The 21,909-nt window shown below is 37.9% G+C and overlaps 1 protein-coding gene across 1 annotated transcript in view; it reads right to left on the reverse strand.

Moving 5' to 3' along the window:
• Positions 1-1,829: 1,829 nt before the first annotated feature.
• Positions 1,830-21,909, reverse strand: part of MGAT4D (MGAT4 family member D) — a 36,201-nt gene continuing 16,121 nt past the window's right edge. Inside the window, exons 4-15 of the mRNA XM_075750710.1 lie at positions 21,256-21,389; positions 19,062-19,108; positions 17,649-17,762; positions 16,272-16,347; positions 11,035-11,146; positions 10,024-10,154; positions 6,155-6,262; positions 5,544-5,737; positions 3,960-4,038; positions 3,767-3,845; positions 2,557-2,669; positions 1,830-1,958 (exon numbers count right to left, since the gene is read on the reverse strand). Coding sequence (XP_075606825.1) covers positions 1,932-1,958; positions 2,557-2,669; positions 3,767-3,845; positions 3,960-4,038; positions 5,544-5,737; positions 6,155-6,262; positions 10,024-10,154; positions 11,035-11,146; positions 16,272-16,347; positions 17,649-17,762; positions 19,062-19,108; positions 21,256-21,389 — 1,214 coding nt within the window. The 3' untranslated portion in view covers positions 1,830-1,931. The remainder of the gene's footprint in view (positions 1,959-2,556; positions 2,670-3,766; positions 3,846-3,959; positions 4,039-5,543; positions 5,738-6,154; positions 6,263-10,023; positions 10,155-11,034; positions 11,147-16,271; positions 16,348-17,648; positions 17,763-19,061; positions 19,109-21,255; positions 21,390-21,909) is intronic.

Here is a 21,909-nt window from a genome sequence, read left to right on the forward strand (position 1 = left end):
CCACGACATGATGCAATTTCAGTGAGAGTAGTCAAAGCTATGTTATGCTAAGAACTGAACAAAGGCATCAGGAGAAGACCTACACTTTAATAATTTTCATACCCATTCAAGTTTCTAAAGCTCTGGGGAAAAAAAAGAAAACCCACCCAAAAACAAGTGTTCTGTAGGTTATCTGTTGCTTTGCCTTTTTGGGTAAAGGGTCCTATTCACTTCAGTTTCTTTGTTTTTCCCCAAAGATGCTAAAGCACTTCAGGTTAAGAGAGAGAATGACTTAATAGCACTCAATTTTGTCTTCCCTTAATGTAATCTAAGTTGTGGGGGTTTTTTCCCTAGTACAAGTTTTCGTGACTAAACGTCTGAGACTCCTGTATCAGCAAGGAAAAAGAAGATCGGGAAGGCGATTCTGAGCAGGGTCGAAGGGAGGCGGCTCTGCCCTTCTCATGCCGGGTAGTTTGATGCAGAGACGCTTGATTTCCCTTCTTTCCCCAGTTGCAGTATTAGCCACTGCTTTTTAACGATCTGCTGGTCTCCGTTGCGCTCAACCCTTCTTTTTACTGTAAGTGCTGATGCATAAAGGTGTCCCTCTGTGTATATCTAAGCACTTGGATTACTGCAGTAATTCTTAACCTGCATTAAACTCTTAACCTAATGAAGGCTGCAATATTTGATCCAAGAAATACATGTATATGTACATACGTGTATATATATCTACACACACACATATATAGCACCACAGTATATAAACAATACTGTAAATTATAAAAATATTATTAGAGGTGGTCTTTAAAAAACTGGACTTTTTTAATATAAGAAAATTAATTTCATCTTATTCTAAATAAAAATACTCTTGCATTAAGAATACAATCCTACACTAATTTAACCCATTTAATACAAATCCATGCAAAAGTGTACAGTGCAGCTTATTTCTCGCTGTCTGCTGTTAGGATGCAGTGGACGTGCAGGAGAATGAGTCGTGCTTCAAGTGCTAAGGAAGTGATACAGGAATTCTGCACGTTAATGGGTAGATGTCCAAGGTGGATTGTCATTTCCCAAAAACATTTCAGACGAGACTATTGTGGTTTACCTTTTATTTTCAAATTTATGTTGAGTTTTGTCTTGTGACCAGGATTTAAGTAGCAGTACATACTGATTATCAAATTATAGGATCCAAATTTTTATTTAAATAGATTTTCTTTCTACAAAAATATAGTTATACATATTATTTCCTGTAGTAAATTCAATGCATAATTCACTGCAGAGTTTTACAATCCTCCAAACACCACCTGTTTAGCTTTCAAGTTACTCAAATGGTAACTTGTAGGCACTTCCCATTCAAAAAAGTATTAAACATAACTAACACTATATTAAGGCTGAAACACACTTTGTCTGTTACGTTTGAGATCTATTTTCATATTGTTAAGTTGGTCCCATCTCTGTGGGCTGCTCTAAATACTTGCAATGAATATTGACTTTTCCTTCAGTTCTCCTTTCCCTCCAAAATTGACCAGTGTTCTTAGTGGAGTTGAAAACTGTGTCCTTAATATTTTTCAAAAATGTCCATATTTTTAGTTTTGGTGAAACTTCTCATACATTTATGCTTTAGTCCCTGAGACAGCCTGTAACAATTGTATCGTATCAATTGTTAATAATATATATTGAATGTTGCCAAGCTAAGGTGAGATTTTTACATATGGCACCTTACTTGAGAACATTTTATAGAAATTACTAATATCATGGGGTTCTTCATAGCTTTTAATATTCTTTATATAAAGATTTAATAGTTATCTCAACTCTTTCCTAATACACAGTATTAAGAATTAAATGGTTTTGGATTTGTTCTTTTTACCCAGCCATTTTTTTGTTGCTGTTAGCCTAGTTTTCAAACAATCTGTAACAAGCCACACATCAAAAATGTATTTTTTTTTTTTTTTTCAGTTTTCAGATGTCTTGATAAGTACCTGAAAAAAACAAAATATATTATTTTCTAAAATCTGCAGAAGCATTGCCTAAGACAGTAGCTTTTCCCTCCTTCCAGCTATGGCTATAGTGTAAGGCTGTAGCAATTCTTTTCAGTGACTTATACTGAATATTTTCTACTTATGGGTTCAAACACATTCAGACACTTGGGAGAAGCTTGAAGAATAAAAAAAATCACATGTTCATCGGAAAATGTTTGCATATTACATTTAATGTCTAACATGGTGATTGGAAAAAGCTAGAAAAACCTCCCTGTCTCCTTTGGTTGTTTATGATGACCCAAATTCTAGTGGTTATACTGACAGCACTGTAAAACTGGAGAATCATCCCATTTGAACATTTCCAGCACTTTTTCTATGAAGTAAATTTAACTTCTCCCCTGAATAATTAACATAATTCTAAACTTGTTTAGAATAAACAAGTTTAAATAAATAAATAAGTTTTTAATAAACTTATTTCCACACAAAATTCCATCAAAAATTAAATAAAAATTAATGATTATCAATACTATACGGTAGGAAGAACTGAAACTGATTTAATAAAGTTTTAAAATTAAAATGCTTTAATTAACATGCTTACCTCACTAAGTATTGCCCAGACAGGAGAATCAGAATTGACCGATAAACGAATAGCCTGTATTTTTCCTATTGACTGATTGATAGTGCCTTCTGCAATTCCATTTTCAAAAGCCCCTAAATAAAAAATAAAACAACACCTGTACAAATGTGTATTAGAATGAAATACGCTCCCAAGTGAACTTAGGCAAAAGCTCTAAATTATAAATTAACTGCAGGAATACAACATTGGGGAAAAAAAATCTTTCAGAAAAGGTCAAACAATAACAACTGAAAGATAAAGCTATAAACAAGAAGAAGGATTCATTCCTTCAGCAACTAGGAGCTGGAGAAGAATACAAAAAATTAAGAACCTGTAGCTACAAATGTTAAAAAATAAATCTAAATATGTTAGTAGTGACCACATACATAGGGCACACGTGATCACATTAAAAAATCTAAAAAAGCTTTTCTGAGAAGTACGATTATTTCTAAAAAGATATGTTAGGAATCATGGACCAATTCTGACACATTTCTTCAATAGTTCAGTGCTTTTTAACCACCCTTGTTAAGCTGGCATAAAATCACTGCAGACAAATGAAAAATGCTCATCCCATGTACGATATTCATCTCCTATCAACTCGCACGTGCAACTGTGAGCTGACGGCATTTCGGTTTGGATCTCTAATTAGAGCAAAACAGCCACGAGGAGGTGGGCGAGAGGTGCAAATCAAAGCAATCAAGAAGTGCCGGTGAGGTGAAGGTGGTTCATTGGGAGAAAAGAGCAATTATGTGGTAGAAGAGACAGAAGAAAGCGACAAGGGTGGGGGCAAGAAGGGGGAAGGTGCACTGTGTTATGTTTCATTTCAGGTTGGAGCACCAGTTCATGTTGTCATAGTCATAAGAAATGCTTGTCTTCAGCTAAGGCTGCAAAATCCAAACTGGAGTCAATTATCCTATTAAGAACTTGCAGAGACTGCAATTAGTTGTTCTTCTAATTAGATATTTTAGCTTTGCCACTGCTGGTAGGGTTCTTCAGTATTTAAAACAAAATAGGATAGTCATTGGTCAAACACCATATACTATAGTATGCAGTAGCATAAAAGGTTTCTTTTTCTTACTAGTTCACCTTGGAATGTTGTATTTATTACAGAGTTAATTACATTCTCAAATGCAAAAACATTTTATACATAAGAACAAAATTTCTGGTTTTGGAGTGACAATAAACAATTTACCTATTTTTAAATATCCATCTTTGGTTGCCGGGTAGTTAAGTTTACTTCCATGGTCAATCAGTTCTTTTCTTAGCATTTCCTGTAAAAAATAAAAATCTCCAGAAATATTTTCTAGGGCATGACATTTTATGCTGAATGTCATTCTATAAAATGAAATAGCACTGTATATTACAGTTGGCAATAAAAGACTTACATCAGCTGGCAACACTTCCACAGTAGTGTTAAACAGTTTATCACCAGGGTGCTCCATGTTTCCGCTTCTGAAGAAGTACCTGATGATAAAGGTGTATTATTTCCAGGTATTTTATACTTTAGAAAAGTTCTATGGAAGTAATTCTTTCCAGTTTTGAAGGAAAGTTTCAAATATTATCGGATTAACTATACATTTTCACAGGTTAGCAAAGTGATGGGGCTGGGACCAGCCATTAGGCAATACCATCTGTAAGTTAGCTTCATCCAGTACAGCTCCCCAGTAGCAGGAAAATGCAAAAATATAGCCTACTCAAGTTTCCCAAAGCATAAGCCAGTTAATTAACAGCATTGATCAAAGAACACCAGTGTTTATTATAACAACTGTCATTTAGTGCAGCTCACTAGATGGAGATACAGACTTGCTTTCTTAGATTTCTTTTTAAATAAATGAAAAATCTAGTCTTCGCAAAAATGGAAGTTTCTTAGTTTTGCGACCAGTTTTGGGAGGAAGTGTAACAACAGTGAAGGAGTTTTCTCTCTGAATATCATTACAGAGATATGGTAATTACGGTAATTTGCATCAGAGACACTCTCCTTGAACCATATTTCTTGCTAGGTTAGTTTTAACTCAGATCTGGTCTCCAATCTGACACAGAGAGAAGGAACTTTGCTGAACCAGGCAGGACTGCTTCTTTTGGTGCCAACCTCAATTTGTATTGTTCATAAAGTACTTCTGAAAAACACTTCTCTATCTTAAGCTACATGTGTCTCTTCCTTTCAAAGATGCCCAAACTGAACAATGTGAAACCAGATAAGATAGTTTCACCATTTAGAATGAGAAAAACATTCAAGGTGGGACTTGGCTGTAGGTCCAAACACGTGGAGTTAGAAGTCCGGCTGTGACCCAAGTGTTCAAGCTCTCGTTACAGGCAATGGAGATACACTCAGCAGAGTCAATGAAACTTAGCAATGACTCAGGTGACCAAACAGAGAAGGAGATGAATGTCTAGCTGCCACTAACTGTATCAAGTAGATCTCTATCTGTCATGTACAGTAGGAGCTTACACACCTACCTTATGTAGATGTGTCTACTGTAAACACCTACATTCAAGTCTGAATTTTCAACTGAATCCCACCTTTATTATTTCACCACAATAGTGATATTTTCTCTTTGCTTTCACCTACACTGGTAAGTGTTTGGTCTGGGACATGGCCTTTGACTTGCCATCATGCAAACAGCCTTTCTGTTGACAACTACAGAAATAAACCTTTCACTGACTCCATTGATGAAATTCATTAGTTACAAACAAATGCCTTTGAGAATTATCATAAGAGAATTTAAAATATTTAACCAAAGAAATAAAAGGGAAAAAAAATTAAGAAGCTCTCTAATTGCCAAGAAAGAAATGTATTTCAGGAGGGGAATTCAAGAAGGGGAGCAAATAAATAGCAAATCCTGGATTTTTTGTGAGTAATGAAGCTATGGTTTATGCAAACAGTTGAGCACTGGGGATTTTGAACAGATTCAGTCATTTCCAAACTGAGTATATGTAGGCTTCCATATTCCATATCATGTAATACTTACTTTTCAACTTTTAGTGGATTCAAAAAGGTGAACTTGATGTAGTCCCCTGCTACTGGAGCTGAAGCCCAAAAACAGTCTTTTCCTTTATAAACATTTTCCAAGGTGTATTGCTGGTAAATTCTTAGGCTTGTATACACATTTGCAGGTGGATTATTATGTGCTTTATGTAGCACATTTTTGCCAAAATCTTTATCCTGTTGGATATAAAGAAATGTAATTTCACTCATACAGTGAAAAAGAAATGCTCAAATATCTTGAGTTAGTACAGCAAGCTATTCCAGAAAATCATTACCTTAGTGTCAAAAAATATACAATCTATTTCATCACAATGAAACCTTGTGCTGTGAAGAGGGTTCCTACAGGCCATTAAATGCTCCTATGACCAGTACAAGTGTTCAGATTAGAGATTCAAAGATGTTTGTGCAGAAGCAGTGTGTCCCACCTGCAGTTTAGATGCCAGATCAATATTCTCCCCCAAATCTGTAAACCAAAGTTCTTGCATATGGAAATGCCACCTAATGCCAAAGATGCAATGCTTGAAACTGATCTGAGAAACAAGTCAGAACACAAGCCTATAATTTAGAAATAGGGCATTAATTTCTTATCCTTACTTTCAAATTCTGTATCTTCCCAGCCAATGATGAATAAATTCCCACATGCTGAAAGAGAGATGGTTTAGCACGGATACGTAACTTTGCCTTTTCATTTTCACAGTGTATCTGGAAAGAAAGTAAAAGGGAGTTCATTATGTAGTTGAGGGTATGGGTCCCGGTTTTTTATCCATATTTAAATAAGTAATCCTTAGATTAACAGTCACCTTATTTCAAATACACTGTTTCTAGACCTGAAATCATAATTCCACTCGTGGTGCTATGTAGATTTAAAGGCTCAACCACCACTAATTCAGAGATTTTTGCACTGTATACCGTCAATCACACTTCAGAGTGACAAAAATGGACCTCGAACCTGAAACTGATTGATTTTTTAACTGTTTCTGGCAAATTTAATTTAATTTGCCTTGCCATATCATTCTAATTAAACTGTTTTGAGCAAAACTGACCTTCTTGAGATAGATTCTGGTTATATTCCAATTTTTAGCATTTTGGCTCTTTCTGCTATGTTTGAGAGGCTTATAATGCACTATATTATGGCATAAGTTATGTATCTTCTATCTTGTAATTACATAGAGCCCTTCGATACTGTATTTGAATCCTGCTTGTCCATCTTAGTACACTTTGTGACATGACATATACCAGGGAATTAAATAACCATAATTGGTAGTAATTTCTGAGTTTCTTGATTTTTTGAATGATAGCAAATTACTTCTTTAAATGTAATTTTTGTTCTATATCTAAAGAACATCATAGTTTGATACAATGAAGCAAACGTGCTACAGTAATTAATGACACATAATGAAGCATCAAGGCACAGAACAGAGCAAAGAGCTAAAATGAGACCCCTGGGTTCTACTCTTGGTTCTGCCACAGAATTATTGTATGAGTTTGGAAGATCATTTAACTTCTCTGTATCCCAGGTCTCACATCTTTAGATTTGAGAGGATAACATGTTTACCTCTTCAGTCAAGTGCTTTCAGTTCTATAAAAGAAAAATGTTACATAAACTACATCAATTCCTTCTAAAGCTGGAAGTGATAAAGCCTTCACTCAGCTGGCTTAAACACTGAAACTCATGGGGGGATTGATGTTTTCCACCTTAGTACTAATTAAAAGTTCAAAACCACCTGGAAGGCTATAAAAAGAACTACATATTTTTATGTTTGTCCACAGCAGATGTTCAGCAAAACAATGTAAAAGCACAATACATGCAAATTGATTTATTGGCAGCTGTTTCTTTGAAAAGCACACTACAGTTTTGCTAGAAAAAAAAATCATCATAAGAGCATAAATTTGTGATCTTTCTTCTGACAGGGTTTGCGGTTCATCCCCTATAATAATGCAGTCTCTAGCATGTCTCCTTTTATGCTACAGCAGCACTACTTATGGTAGCACCTGAGAATAATCCATAGCACAGGTCTGGTGGGGTCATTTGTGCAGAAACTGAGATAAAGCTCCTCACTGAGTCAGGGCTTTCACCTCTGCAGCCTGCTAGTCCCCACTACATTGATAGATTCACGCCGCTGCATATGATCACAGAATCACAGAATGGTTTGGGTTGGAAGGGACCTTAAAGATCATCTAGTTCCAACCCCCCCCTGCTACAGGCAGGGACACCCTCCACTAGACCAGGTTGCCCAAAGCCCCATCCAACCTGGCCTTGAACACTTCTGGGAATGGGGCATCCACAGCTTCTCCGGGCAACCTGTTCCAGTGCCTCACCACAAAAAATGTCTTCCTTATGGCCAGTCTGCCTTCTTTCAACTGGAGACTGTTGCCCCTTACCCTGTCACAACAGGACCTAGTAAAGTCTTTCTCCGTCTTTCTTATAAGCCCCCTTTAAGTACTGGAAGGCTGTAATATGGTCTTTCCAGAGCCTTCTCTTCTCCAGGCTGAACCACCTCAACTCTCTCAGCCTGTCTTCATAGGAGAGATGCTCCAGCCCTCTGATCATCTTCGTGGCCCTCCTCTGCACCTGCTCAAATAGGTCCACATCTCTTTTTGTACTGGGGACCCCAGAGCTGGATGATGGTTCACAGGAGGTAAACATGACAAAGTTTCTGAACCACACAGAAATCCAATGGCTATCATCATCACAAACTGTCTTTTCCAGCTCGGTGAGCAGATGTAGCTCAATCTTGGTATGTTAATACTCAGCCCAGGCCGAGAACATGTGCCGAACACCCATCACCACAGCATGGCATGTAAACGCCACGAGCGAGTGCCTCATTGACCCTCCCGTGATATACAGTGTGCAATCACTTAGTGACACTCTTAGTTGCTCGGAAAGGGGAAAGCATGAGGATTTCTGTCAGCTTGCCTTCTCTGGCGCCTCTGGGGAAGTCCACTGTCAAGCAGAGGAGCAGCAGCAGCTGGGATCTCTGTCCTTTCAGCCTCCATTTTTGCATCTCATGAACGGTCCCTGTAGGTCATGCCACTGGTCATTCCCACCCAAGAGCAGTGTGAGACTGACTTGGCTCAGCAGGTTTTTCCTACCCGCAGCAATTGAAATTGCAATAGCAGAAGTGAAACTCACTAGAAACTTGGTGACACCACTCTGCGCTGGCTCGGCTGGAGCGGGCTCACATGAGCCGCCTGCCTTTCAGGAATGCAGCTTCAGTTCAGGTATGAATCAGGTCTTAGAAGCTAGAACGGTCACTTACAAAATAAAATGTTTCATCTATTAGATGGAAGTTGGCACGCGTTAGACAGATCTGGAATGGGTGATGTTAACGTAATAGTATCTTTTTTTTTACTCTGTTATCACAGGCAGGCAAGAACGTAAATTAGAGGTACTTGAGGCTCACTCTTAACTCCTATGAGCCAGCCTAACCCATGGGCTAGGATTTCAAAGCTCAATCCTATCTGTATGCAGTGGGAATTGAGACTCCTCACTGGCATTACTAAGTGTAAAACCAGGGACCTTCCGCTATCCCCAGGAGTCACCTCTGCTACACGGTAAAACTTGTTTGTTCCGCTCCCATCACCCTCCTGCTCTGCACAACTCCTATCTGTCTCTTCTTCCTTATCAACACAGAAACAACGTGTACAAACACCCGGAGTGGGGACTGGCTACACTAATCAAATACAACTCTTGAACTTTAAAAACCAAGAAGGAGCAGAAACTCTCATCAGTCCTCCATGGCACAGTCTGTTATACAAGAAGAGTGTGAATAGTGACCAGCACCAAAGACCGGTGAGAGAAAGAATGCAAAAGGATGTAAAGAAATACTTAACATATCATTGGGCTCACCTGTAGTGCTAGAAATGGCACTTTTTGCAATTCAACACAACTGTTTCTTTCAGTTTGAGTCAAAAGTATCATTTAGATCGTTCGATCTACATGTTTCCCTGCATTTTTTTTTTTCAGGCAAACAGTCAATTTATTTCCCAGTTAGTAAAAGATTTAAAGCAAAACACTTATGTCCTACTTCCTGAAAGAAAGGAAACAAATTCAAAACAACTGTGATTGTAAAATTGTATGCTTTACTGACTTTCATATTAGAAGGTCAGCAGAAGTTTACGAGAAGCCATAGTCCACATAGGTTTACATATTCAAATTTTTCTTCATTGTTGGTGCTGCAAGGTTGCCTATGTGACCAGCTGCAGGCTGATGTGAGCTTGTCCTGTCTGTGTTCTGAGCCAATGGAGGCTGATGGTGTGGAAAATCTGAATTTCTGTGAGTCAGGCCTCTCCAAATGCCCTAACGGGCTCAAACACCGTGCCGCTCTATGCAGATCTGTCCCCACAAATTCCAAAGTAAGTCAGGTTTGAGAGATTTCTATTCCGCTTGTTGGAAATAAATAATTTTGTCACTGAGACTGTTTGAATATTACTTATGGTCATAAATTCATAGACATACTTACCGCATCCTTTTCTGGATTGCACACTTTAACCCAGAGCAGGTGGTCTATAAGCCAGTCTATAGGCTTATCTTTATAGAACATGAGAAAAAATTCCACTATGAGTGGCAGGTCTTCTGATTTAAACAATTTTCCTGAAAGCAAGACAAGAAGTTGCATATTCAGATATTTTTATTGCTGTGCAAAACACCTGGATGTAATTTTGTTATTTAGTGGAAATTTCATCACAGACTCCCAGCTTTGGAGATTTGCTCCAGCTTGTGGGGATTTTGAAAAGATTTCCAGTCCGCACCAGGAGATATTCTCACGCAGTCAGCCAGTTGACTAATAAAGCACGCCATTATATCCTAGTTCCAAACCCAAATCTACCAGTCGCCTCTATCAGTGTGTCAGATGAAATGAAGTCTGAATAATTCCTCAAAATGCTGAACGTGCAATTTCACTGGCAATACTATACTATCTTTAAATTAAGACCTAGATATGAAAATTGTTGCTTTTAAAATACTATCGCTGTTCATTTAGTTCTCTTGCTGTTTGTATTAGCAGATTTTGTTACATTGCTTTGTTTGACCTAACACTAATAAGGTGTTTTCACAAGTAAGTTATATTAGAACCAAAGAAAAAATATAAAAAGAAACTTACTACTAAAAATAATGAAAAAACCTTTCCAATGATGCACATTCTGCTCCACAAAGGAAGCAGATTTTTTTATAGATTGTTCAAATTCCATTCTTGAGAAGACTACATGCTACAGGGGCACATAGTGCCCCGAGGTTGAACAATTTGCTTCTTATGGGAACCCAGGTACTAGATGCTATGCTGAGGATACTCTGCATTAAAAAGACAGTTTTAAAGAGTGCAGAAAGTAAAAGACTTTCAGGGGGACCTTTCCTGAAGAACCAAGGAAGTTTTGATATGCAAGTCCTTCTGTGCTTTGAAATGTAATTCGAGTGAGACCTACTCGACATACACAGCTCCAAATCCAATTGACCCTGCTGAAGTTTTAATACTTACCAATAAATCCAAGCTGGGAGAACTCGAGAATCATCCACTCTTGGGACTGTTTAGCAGCAAAGTTTTTTATACTTTGAATATAATCAGGTTTGGCTACGATATCATCTTCCAGCTGGGGGGAAAAAAAAAAAAAGGCAACAAAAAAACCAGAAGGCAAGTGGTGGTGATGTTGCCACACGTAAGTGATAACTGCATTGGATTTGACTGCTGTACAGTGCGTGCTGAAGATGTGCCAAACTACACTATTGGTATTTAGCTTCCACATATATCTCTGTTTCAGTATAATTCATTACATATTTATTTACGTGAGTGACTATAACACCATGAGTCCTCCTCACTTTTTTGAGAAAGGAGGACTCTCTACCTTAAAGAGATCTCACTTAAAAGAAAACATTCAGCAAAAAGATAGAGGTTAAGGAAGAAGAGAGCAGACTGTTTGTACTGAAGTTGCATAAGCACTGATAAGCAGCGAGCGCAAATTGTTTGAAAAGAGAGGCGTCTAAAGCAGATGGTTAAAACCTCTGTAGAGTAGCCTGGGCAGACTTTGTTGTACCTAAAAGGTGACTGAGATACTGAGACGCTAGTAGAAAGCAAGTTGTTTCAGGGAATACTAGTCATGAAAGAAGGAACATGCTGTGAAGCACACTGAAGGACAGGAATACATGGAGCTTTCAAGGTGTTGTAAAGGCTGAAGCCGAATACAGCTGTAGCACCAGCTAAAGGATGCTCGGAAAAGGAGACTGACATCCATCAAGGAAATGGGAAATGCCTTGGTTGCATTTTTGCATGGCTTTCAGAGAAGAATGGGGGAACTGAGAAGCCAGAAGCTGTTCCAGTTACTAAAGCTGAGGATAATGAGTCCAAACAAGGAGTTTAGAGGTAATGACACAAAGGAAATAAATGGATTCCAGAAGTAATTACAGAGGAAGTAATTCAGGGTTTGAATTCCATATGGGTGTGAAAAACACAGGAAGAGGAGAGTAAGCTTTCAGGAAAACGTTGTTGGGGTGCAGTGCAATGATACACTTAATTTGCACTAACTGCTGTGCTTCATTGGCCCTGGCGCTTGCCTGGTGGTGCTGGAATCTGATTCAGAAAGCTAAATAGGTAGAAAAGTAATGCTATGAGAAAAAAAAGAAAAAAAAAAAGCACACGGTTTCCTTCTGGTTTTGTGTCCTCAACTGACTCAGTGCAGAGTCAGCAGCAAGAGCACGAGAGAGCAGACCCGCAGCTTTTAGCTGCATTTGGCCATTACTATAAGTGTAGGGCTGGCGGGGGTAGAAATGCGTTGTCAACAGTCAACCCAGGAGGAAGTAGAATGAAGTCTGAAAGACAAGATTAAGAGATCTGTTTTGACCCTGTCAGCTTTTGCTGATGGTAAGATAATGAAAAATAGATAGATGGAGACAAACTGATCGAGATGAATGCTTATTAACAGATTCTGAGATCTGGGGACTGAGTTGAGGTGACAGTTATGCAGAACAACAACAAAAAAAAAAACCCCAAACATCAATTTACAAGAAATCGTGCATGAAATTAAATGAGCTAAGAGGATTACCCAGTAGCTAGATGTAAAGGGAGAAGAGCAAGGAATCAAAGAAAGTTTCAGAGAATCCTTAAAGAGAAATTGAGGGGCACCCAAAAAAGAATGAAAGGCAGAGAGGCGTATCTCAAAAATCTAGTGAGACCACCATATCAAGAAACACTAGAAGAAAGCGTACAAAAGTAGTAAAGATGAAAAAATATTGAGGCTGTGATGCAAAGTGCGTGTGAGTGTGGTTATGAACTGAAAGTAGTTTTGCATAGTGAGAAGTCTGAAACAGTCTTTTCTGAAGCTGACAGTTAAAAGTGAATATTGGAGAATGTAGTTTGATACCCTATGTAGCGCAGAACCTTAACAGTTTTTTATTTAACCCTGTACTGAGCCCCATAATTTGTGTTCAACTAAAGCACATTTTCTTGAAGAGCATCTGTCATTGCTTAGAGATTTCAGTATCAGTTCTTTTCCAGTGAGTTACACTATGCGTAATTACCCTGAACATTTAGTACGTGGTACCCAAATTCTAATTTGAATTTTTCTGGCTTCAGCTTAACAGCCACTTGTTTCTCATATGCTCTTATCGACCAAAGGAGATTATGCAGTGGCTGTACACAGCTGGATCAGGAAGTTTAAGATATGAACTGTTTAGTCCATTTGCCCCATTGCCATGAGAAGGCCAGCAGAACACATGATCGCAGCTAATTTCCCTTCACTCCTCAGTGCTTCGAGATGAAAAAAGATACATGCACAATAGCAAGGCTATGTAAATTCCCTAAATGACACACAATAAATGGGTTTCCATTCGTTTTTCTTTTGTGGGTTATCTATCTAAGAGAAGTAAAAATGAAGAAGCAACAAAAAAGTGGTAGCATACAATGGAAGTGTAGGCATCAGACAGGAAAGTATCTTCCTTTCTAAATTATGTTAGGGTATTTTAATATTTTGAATCACCGTTCAGTGAATATGTGAAGACTTAAGCTGAAAAATCTTATTCTCTCATTTTCCACAGAAAACAAACCTGCAATAGTTCATTCCCTAAAGATTTTTTTTTTTCCATACAAGCATAAAGAAAATTTCAGCTAAAAATGCACTTTCATGTAAGTTATTCCTTCCATGTAAGTTTACTCCTTGGTAAGGAGCTCTACCAATAACAGGCTTGACCTAGAGTCTAGTAGGGAGGGAAGAAAAAAAAAAAAATCAATATAAAGACTCCTAATGACTTCACTGAGCTATTGCTCAGGCCTTAAAACCACTAGGGAAACTGTAATAATGGTGTACAGATAAGTGCTGCTGGCGATATGTATTACCAGTACATTTGTTATATATAAATATACAAAGCTCCCCCCAGACTCCACAAGGAAAAAAACTCATGAGGTAAAAAAAAGCATAGAACTAAATTTAAAGTTTATAACAGATTTTAACTGAAGAAAACCCAAAGATTTATTTAATGTTTTATTTTTGGTTCATCTGAGTGCTAATAGCAAACACTTCCCAAAAACTGCTGTACCTGAGTTTCTCAAAGATGCTTTCAGATTTGAAATGTTTAATTACTTCAGAATGAACTAAGTCTACAGGGACACAAAGAAAACAAAACGCGTGTCCTCACTACGAGGTTGGGATTTGAATGCCTGCTTTTATCATTATGCTAAGATCCCATTATCTTGTCTCTGATGTTATTGCAAATGTCTCAAGGGGCTCTGGTGGACTCCAGGAAGTACAGTAAAAGTGGAAGCAAGTATTTCAAAGTTCTCTTATTTTTTTACTGATTAAGAAAACTTCACAAAAAAACCCTGAAAGGAGCAGAGGCTGGTTCAGGGGGAAAAAAAGGAAAAAAAAAAAAAGAAAAAAAAAGAAAAAAGAAAGGCAAAGTAGAAGAGATGCCTCAAGTAGAAAAGATGACTGATGGAATTTATTGTCTGTCTTCAAAGATTATGTTTGATCAGTGGGTAGGGTTCATCCAGTGTAACCCCATTAGCTTCAATGGATTTCACAAAGCTACTTGCTTAAATCCTGATTCAGCAATATCCTAGCAGGAGTGTTTATGTGTTTATTCAGCAAAGATCTTGCCTGACTCATGACATCAACTGTTCTGTAGACATCAAGACTAATTACATATGCTTATCTTCTCTCAAAACTTAGAAGTTAGTATCGATCACCCAAATGATACTATTTCTGACAAAACAGTAAATAAAGTCTAATCTATTTCAAATTTTCCCTAAGATTCCTGAGGTAAATCTTTGCACCAGGCTGAGGAAAGGGATTTTTAGGTTATTTGCTTTCCATCAGTATAAGGCTTCCAAATGGAGATAGATGATAACTATCTTTATGGCAGCATGTCTTCCTTCTTTTCAGCTGTACTCTATGGAGAATTTTCTGGGCCAACCAGCATCTGTGCTAGAGAAGCAGCTGCAGGTTGGACACACAAATGAAGAAGTGGATATACTACATAAGGATATGAGGAAAGCATAGCTCCTTTCTAAGAAAATTCTGAATGCAGCCATAACTGTTGCCAGACCGTCACAATCCAGGCTTTGCTCCGAATGACACAGTTCAGTCCTTATATTAATGTCCCAGATGAGAAAACACATATTCTCAAATTTCTTTAAAAGCACAAATACATAAGTCATTTCCATGCAAACATGAATGCTTGGAGAACTTTATAACAGAAAGGGACATTAAGCGTCTGGCATCATGCTTAACATTTGCCTTCACCGTGTTTCCCATGCCTCAGTGCTCTAGTGCACTTCGTAAACTTGGCTAGTGTTCTTAAAATATATATGAAAGTCACAGGAAAATTCTCCAGTAAACCTAAAGTGTTCAGTAGACAACATTTCTCTTTGTCCACCTGTCTCCTGAGCGTCTATGCCAAATTTGAGAACAGAGAGTAGACTCTTGAGTAGCCCAGCTCAAAGGCATTTGTGTTTAAATGCTGACAAGAACGGTATGAGATGCCTGCTCCTGCGGTCTTCTCTTCTGCTTCTGGGAATCTTATGATGTACTTACACGGCACAGAGTCCAGGGCCTGTTCAAGCAGGAGAAGACCCAGGAAAACTTTAAGAACTAAGCAAAATGCTGTTCCAAACTCTTTTTAAAACTGTTGACGTTCGTGAGCTATGTGAAATTTTATGGGTCTGTTTCATTATTGAAAAGTCATGATAAATTTTGGGAATCTCTGGTGGTGATTGTCATCTTTATGGCGTGCAAATTAGCACAAATCTAAAATGATGGCTAAACCTAAGTCTGACACTCTAAATCCTCTGGAGAATTTAGGATCTGTACCAACCTGCAGTTTAACCTTGTCTCCAGTATCACTATCTGTAGGGGTTTTTTTGGTTCACTGTGATGTGAGCTATAACCTGGACCTCCCACCACTATTCTGTCTTGCTGCACCAAATGAAAACACATCAAACTCTTGACTTTCTTAACCTAATCAAATACAGGTTTCATGCTTCAGTTACCTTGTTATTCAACCTCACAAATGACAGGAAGGTACAGATGGGTTTAATCAAATAGCACCTGGCTGCAATAGGTATATAAATACAGAAATATGCGGATGCTTGTAAAGAGCACAGGCAAAATACACAGAGAATAACAACAGATTGCTGTTTTTATTGAGGCCTTTGAAACAAATTAAAATTGCCAAAGCTAATAATCAGTATAGATGTATTGCAGCTACTTAATGATAACATGAACATACCTGTAAATAAAATGTTCCCTTATGTTGGGCATATAGCATTAAAAAGCTATAATCCAAATTCTGTTTAGTTCTCCACCTAAACATAAGCAGCAAATTCTGATAAGCTTTTTTGGGGGGTTGCAAGGGTTATTTCTCTAATGAAAGCACTTCTAATGCTCTGCAGTTTTTTTCTCTACAGTAAAATTGTAAGGTTGAGTATTCTAACTCATTGTTAAGTGAACAAAAATTCCTCTATAATCAGTGTAAACATTTGTAAATAATTTGATTTTCCTATAAAAGTTAATGTTAACTAAGCAAAAAATTTTAATCTGTATCAATGCAGCCTGAAACAAAATGTCTAAGAAGTATATTCATGTCAAATGACTTAAAGATTCTATTCATTATATTACAAACAGTAGAGATCAACACACAATGATTATTTGAAGATCTAAAATTAAGTGCTTTTACTGATGAGCAGCACAGAAAACAGGTCAATAAACTACTTCTTCCGGTTTAAATGTAAACACAGACTTTTTTCTACAAAGCACAGTCTCTTATTTTACAAGAGGATGAAGCTGATGTTTGATAATCAATGCTAAAAGACCAGAGAACCATTTATCTGTATTGAATTAACATAAAAGTGTATCTGATTCAAATCTAATCAAATCTGAAACTTAAGTATAAGTATGTAAACTTGTCTATGCTCTGAAAGATAGGTGGTTTATCTATAAACCAATATACATGCATACATACACTTGCTGATTTCCTTCAACCTAAACTCTCAGTACAGCAGCTCTCTTGCTGCATCGTTGGGGTAGCTTCTGATAAATTAGTTCTTGTTATCAAACAAAAATCACTTACAATAAATAAATTTTGTTAGGTTATAGTCTCTGTCTCGGTGAATTTGTGGCACACGAGTGAATGAAATCACCGGTTAGGATATATTATTAACAGTAACATAAGAAGTCCACGATCGCCAAAAGTTAGGTCATTAATTAAACCCACAGTAGCTGTTACCAGTAAGCTAAGGGGCCGCATGGGGTTTCTTTTGTGTCTTCACAGAGCCTCTTCCTTATCTGTCACATAAAACATTTTCCTATATATATGACCAGACCATCCAGCCTGTCAGTCACCCCTTGGCATTATCCATCTGGTTTAAGACCTGTGGTATGCCTAGAGTCAAGACCCAAAGGAGAAGCCTTGGCTCTCACGCTGAAGCTGATGTGCGGCATAGCTTTTCTCAAGATCCCCTTGTGTAATAAGTTTTTAAAAAGTACACTTGAGGTCCATTAGCTCTGAAATACAAAAACATTATCAGCTCAAATGACACTGACTTTTGCAGCATTGTCCACTTCATACTCTTAGCAAAAGTTCTTAGGTTTTATAAAGCTGTCTTACCTTACTCTGTCCTCCGAATCCCCAAATGTTTTCTTCAGGTTGGAAAGATCTGGATAATAAGAAGCAGGTGGAGAAATAACCTCTAGGACTCCAGACTGGATTTCTTGGGGGAAACTGTGAAGAGAAGCTTAGTGAGACCCCGTTCCTCACAAAGACTTTTGAGGGCAGCCACAGACAGCAGCTCCCCAGAGTTAGGTCTGTTCTTCCGTAAGTGGAATTCACAACTCTAGCAAAGAAACCAAGTCACACAGAATGTAAATTAGGAACCAGGAAGGGGTCTTTGACAACCATCAGAACAGGCAGGACTGTAACTCATCAAAGCCACAAAAAACACTGAAGCATGTCTCAGAAATCCTGGCCGTCCTGCATCTATAGATGCTTACTCGTAATCCTGAGATGGCTGCCAAAACGCAGCAGTAATTGACAACCAAATCTGCTATCTAGACCTACATGCAACTGTTCCCCTTGCATGAGAGCTCCTAGCTTCCTTACGCTTGCTCTAATTCTACAGTCTAGCCAAAATGATACTGGCCTGGAGTGGTATGGGGTGTCTGGGTCTAGTTTCTGCTCCAAGTATTACATTTTCCATTTTCAAAGTCACCAAAAAAATGTGTAATCAACTTTGGGAATCAAGTCTCCCTCTTCCTCCAGAATATGTGACAACCTCTCTATTCTTCAGTTTTTAATAGATTTCTCAGAACTGAGTTCCCCATTTTCTATAATTAATGAAAAAACACTAACATTAAAAATTAAGTGCATCACAAGCTGCTCTAAGGTTTTTAACATGCACACAATGCTGTAAACATCTACGGGAAAGAATGACGATAGCAAGCAAAACTGCAGTGGGAACCAAGCCTTCATTTGATAGCTCTTACGTTAATTTGGCACAGCAAAAGATACCCATCTCATGTTACCCATCATATAATATTATTTAACATTATAAATATAGTCCGATTGTTGTCCAAATTCCATTGCTTTCGTGAAAAAGAGGCAAACGAGGAAACAAAGCCACCCAGAAACCACGACAGACAGCAGACTACATTGCAGGGCCGTGAAGTCAGTGGGGACCTAATACACGTAGTCTCAGGTACCTTGAACTGCATCATTAATTTCATGGGGAAAAGACTTCAGTTCAAGTAAATATTTATCAAAGGCTTAAGCTGAGACCTCGCCTGATTAGTTAAAGCATATTTATGAAATAAGAAAAGGAAAATAAACTGATATCCATCTTTCTGTTCTGAATTCCGCAGCGTGTTACGATACACATATTAAGAGCACACCTTTCCCTCACTTCTTAGCAGTTCCTTTTCAGTACGGTAGAGTTGTAATTTATTGCTGAAATGCTCCAATTCTTTCCATAAAAGCTCAAAACATGTTTACTAGCTGTTTGGTGTTACACTCTATAGGACTTACCTGGTTTTAACACTTTCTGCAACGCTGTTAACATATTCTGCACTCACCTGAAGAAAAGAAGGGGAGTTGCATTTCAAGTCACCCATTTTTGTATTAAGCAACATTTTGCAGGGAATATGTACATGCAAACACTTCATTTTTAGTCTCTAATTCTTTTCATTCCAAACAAAAGCAATATGTTATAACAGCATTTCTACTAAAGGACGGTATGGGGGTTTCAAGGCAACTGAACTTTCAATGTAATTGAAAGTAGAACTGAACGATCTCCAGCAATGGTTTCTGCATTTTGGGTTTTTTCATTGCTCCGGCAGGAGGCCAAGCCATTTTCTGCACAAAATTCTGTTCCACTTTCAGCTTTCAGTTATGCTAGAAAAGCAGAGTCCTATAACTGTCAGTAAAAACAGCCGTTTCAGGTTAATCATCCAAAAATCACAAGAGAGGCCTGAGGCTGTTGAGAAAAGTCACCTAAGCAAAATCTTCTAAAGCTAGCAATACTTAAAATTTTTATTTAAAGTTTCTTCCTAATATAACACACTTATGGCTCTTAGTCTGGAAATTTTGAGGACATACTTCTTCATTGTTGCTGTTCCATAAAAATAACAGTTTTAGCGTGGAAAACATCTGTTAATGACATTAAACAGTGCTAAGTTTTATGGATGTGATTTCCAAAGCGATAACTCTCTTAGCAGTTCAGATTTTTCTTTTAAATCCACCAATAATTGTTACCAGCTATAGCTCAAATTTTGTAATATGTAAAAAGGATGTGATTTGTGGTAAAAAAAAAAAATACCAACAACTTTCCGGCTCACTTTCAGTCAGTAAGTTACTCTGAGTTAACCCATGATGTAAACATCTAACTTGATCTTCTGAAACTTTCTGGGGAAAAAGGAAGGTGTGGATTTGTGATCAGCAAACACACCTGCCCTCCTCTCATAATTACGTGTTCTTATCACTTCTCCTATCAGCACGATCAACCTGCGTGCCTGAGAAATGGAAGCTGCCAGCACGTGGCTTTGGGGACAGGAGGAAGGGGAGAGACTGGCTCTCACAATTACAATTTAATCCTAAATTAGCTGAAATGGACTGCTACTACAACCCAAGCTACTCTTTGTTGAAAGTGCCACTTTAGGACTGTCTATCGGGGGAAACTGTACTACTCACAAGTTAACCCTTAAAAACTCCAAGACGTCTCTGAAGCCCTGTAAGAGAAGGTTTTTCTGAATGGCAGCAAGGCAAAGCTCATCACTACCAGGGCTCTTCAGGGGGAAATACGTAACTGTAAAATAACTTCAGCTCCTGAAAAGTAAGCTAAAGAGGAACTACAGCTAGTAAAATTGGGCCTATCTACTTATTGCTGTGATCCAAACAGAGAAGTGAAGTCATGACCTAACTCAGTAAAGTGAACTATGTTCTGTTTGACAGCATGACAGTTGCAAAAGCTGCTGTAAGCGATGATTGAACAAAAAGGCAAACTGTTAATGAATATGTGTATGAAATTTAATGTTGTTTATGGAAGGACAAAGAAATATGAAGAATAAATATTAAGTGCAATTGAATAATTGCACAGTCTTCTTACCTGCAAGTAACTTTCACCAATTCCCTTTGGTAGCCTTTTTCCAATGTAATCAAGACATTTTGGAATGAGAAAAAAATAATTTACGCGTAATACTTTACCTTGAGCACTGTTTATTTTCCCAAACACGGAACGTTCATGTCTCTGAACAGTTTTCTTTTTCACAAGAAATGGCAATACGCATGCAGAGGGCAAGGCTCCAGCATGCCAAGGTACTTTGCAAGATATATGATGTCAAAATGGCAGATAAATAATCTGTACTTTTGTTAGACTAAGTTTACTTTTTCCAGGTTCTGTGGAAGGCTTACTTTTCATTCTTGGAGTACTTTACTTTCAGAGATAAATAATGAATTCTTATGGGTTTACTTGAAAAAATCTGACTGCAACAGCTCTGTTTGTAAATGTAATGAGACTTTTTCCCCTTCAATCATCTGAGTTATGGGTTTTTTCCACATATGAAGAACGAGGCACTAATTGCTCACCATCTCCTCCACCCCTGAAGAAATTCCTCCCAAAGGCCTGGCCGAAGCATTTTGCAGCATCTCCTACACCATGACACTAAGATACAAATTTCTATATTGCCTTTTTATCAGCATACTGCACCTGTCCGTGCAAACTTACCTCTGCTACAAAGATGATTATTACGCAGTCATTCTTTTGGTCTTCGGGAAGTTCATACAACAGGGAATGCAGCGTATTGATCAGATAATGTTGTTTTTCCCTTTTCACAGTAGGAATACCCATCACCAGTGAGACTGCAAAGAAAGAAGTCCACAAGCCACGTAATTTCACCTCAGATAAAGGGAAACTGAAATTACATTTTAATTTTGATTTGATGCGACCATGAGAATACCTGAATGGGACTATCGAGTTAGAAAATAATTATAACCATGAATATTCGCTGGTTTACTTGGTGACTGCGATAGTATTTGCCTTACTACATGGAAGAGGAGATACCTCCAGCTAAGTTTAGGTTAGAGACCTATGTCTATGTTAATAGCTGTGTAGACTGGATACACTTGAGAACCTGGAGATAGTACTACCTCTGGCAAACATGTAGGTATCTGCTACTTAGTTTCAAAAGTGGGTATTGCAAAATTAGCGCTAGCTCTTGGTATGGAGTCAGAGATCTTGGTAGTAAGAGTTAAACCAACACTGCTTAACCAGCAAGTTCTCACAGGAGGCAAGTGCTGCGTAACTCAAAAAAAAAATTTTTTTTAAAAAAATATCTCTCAGTGGTGTAATTGATAGGAATCCATGGCTTTGATATTATCA

Source organism: Balearica regulorum, chromosome 4 (genome assembly GCF_011004875.1).
Source record: "Balearica regulorum gibbericeps isolate bBalReg1 chromosome 4, bBalReg1.pri, whole genome shotgun sequence".
NCBI lineage: Eukaryota > Metazoa > Chordata > Aves > Gruiformes > Gruidae > Balearica > Balearica regulorum.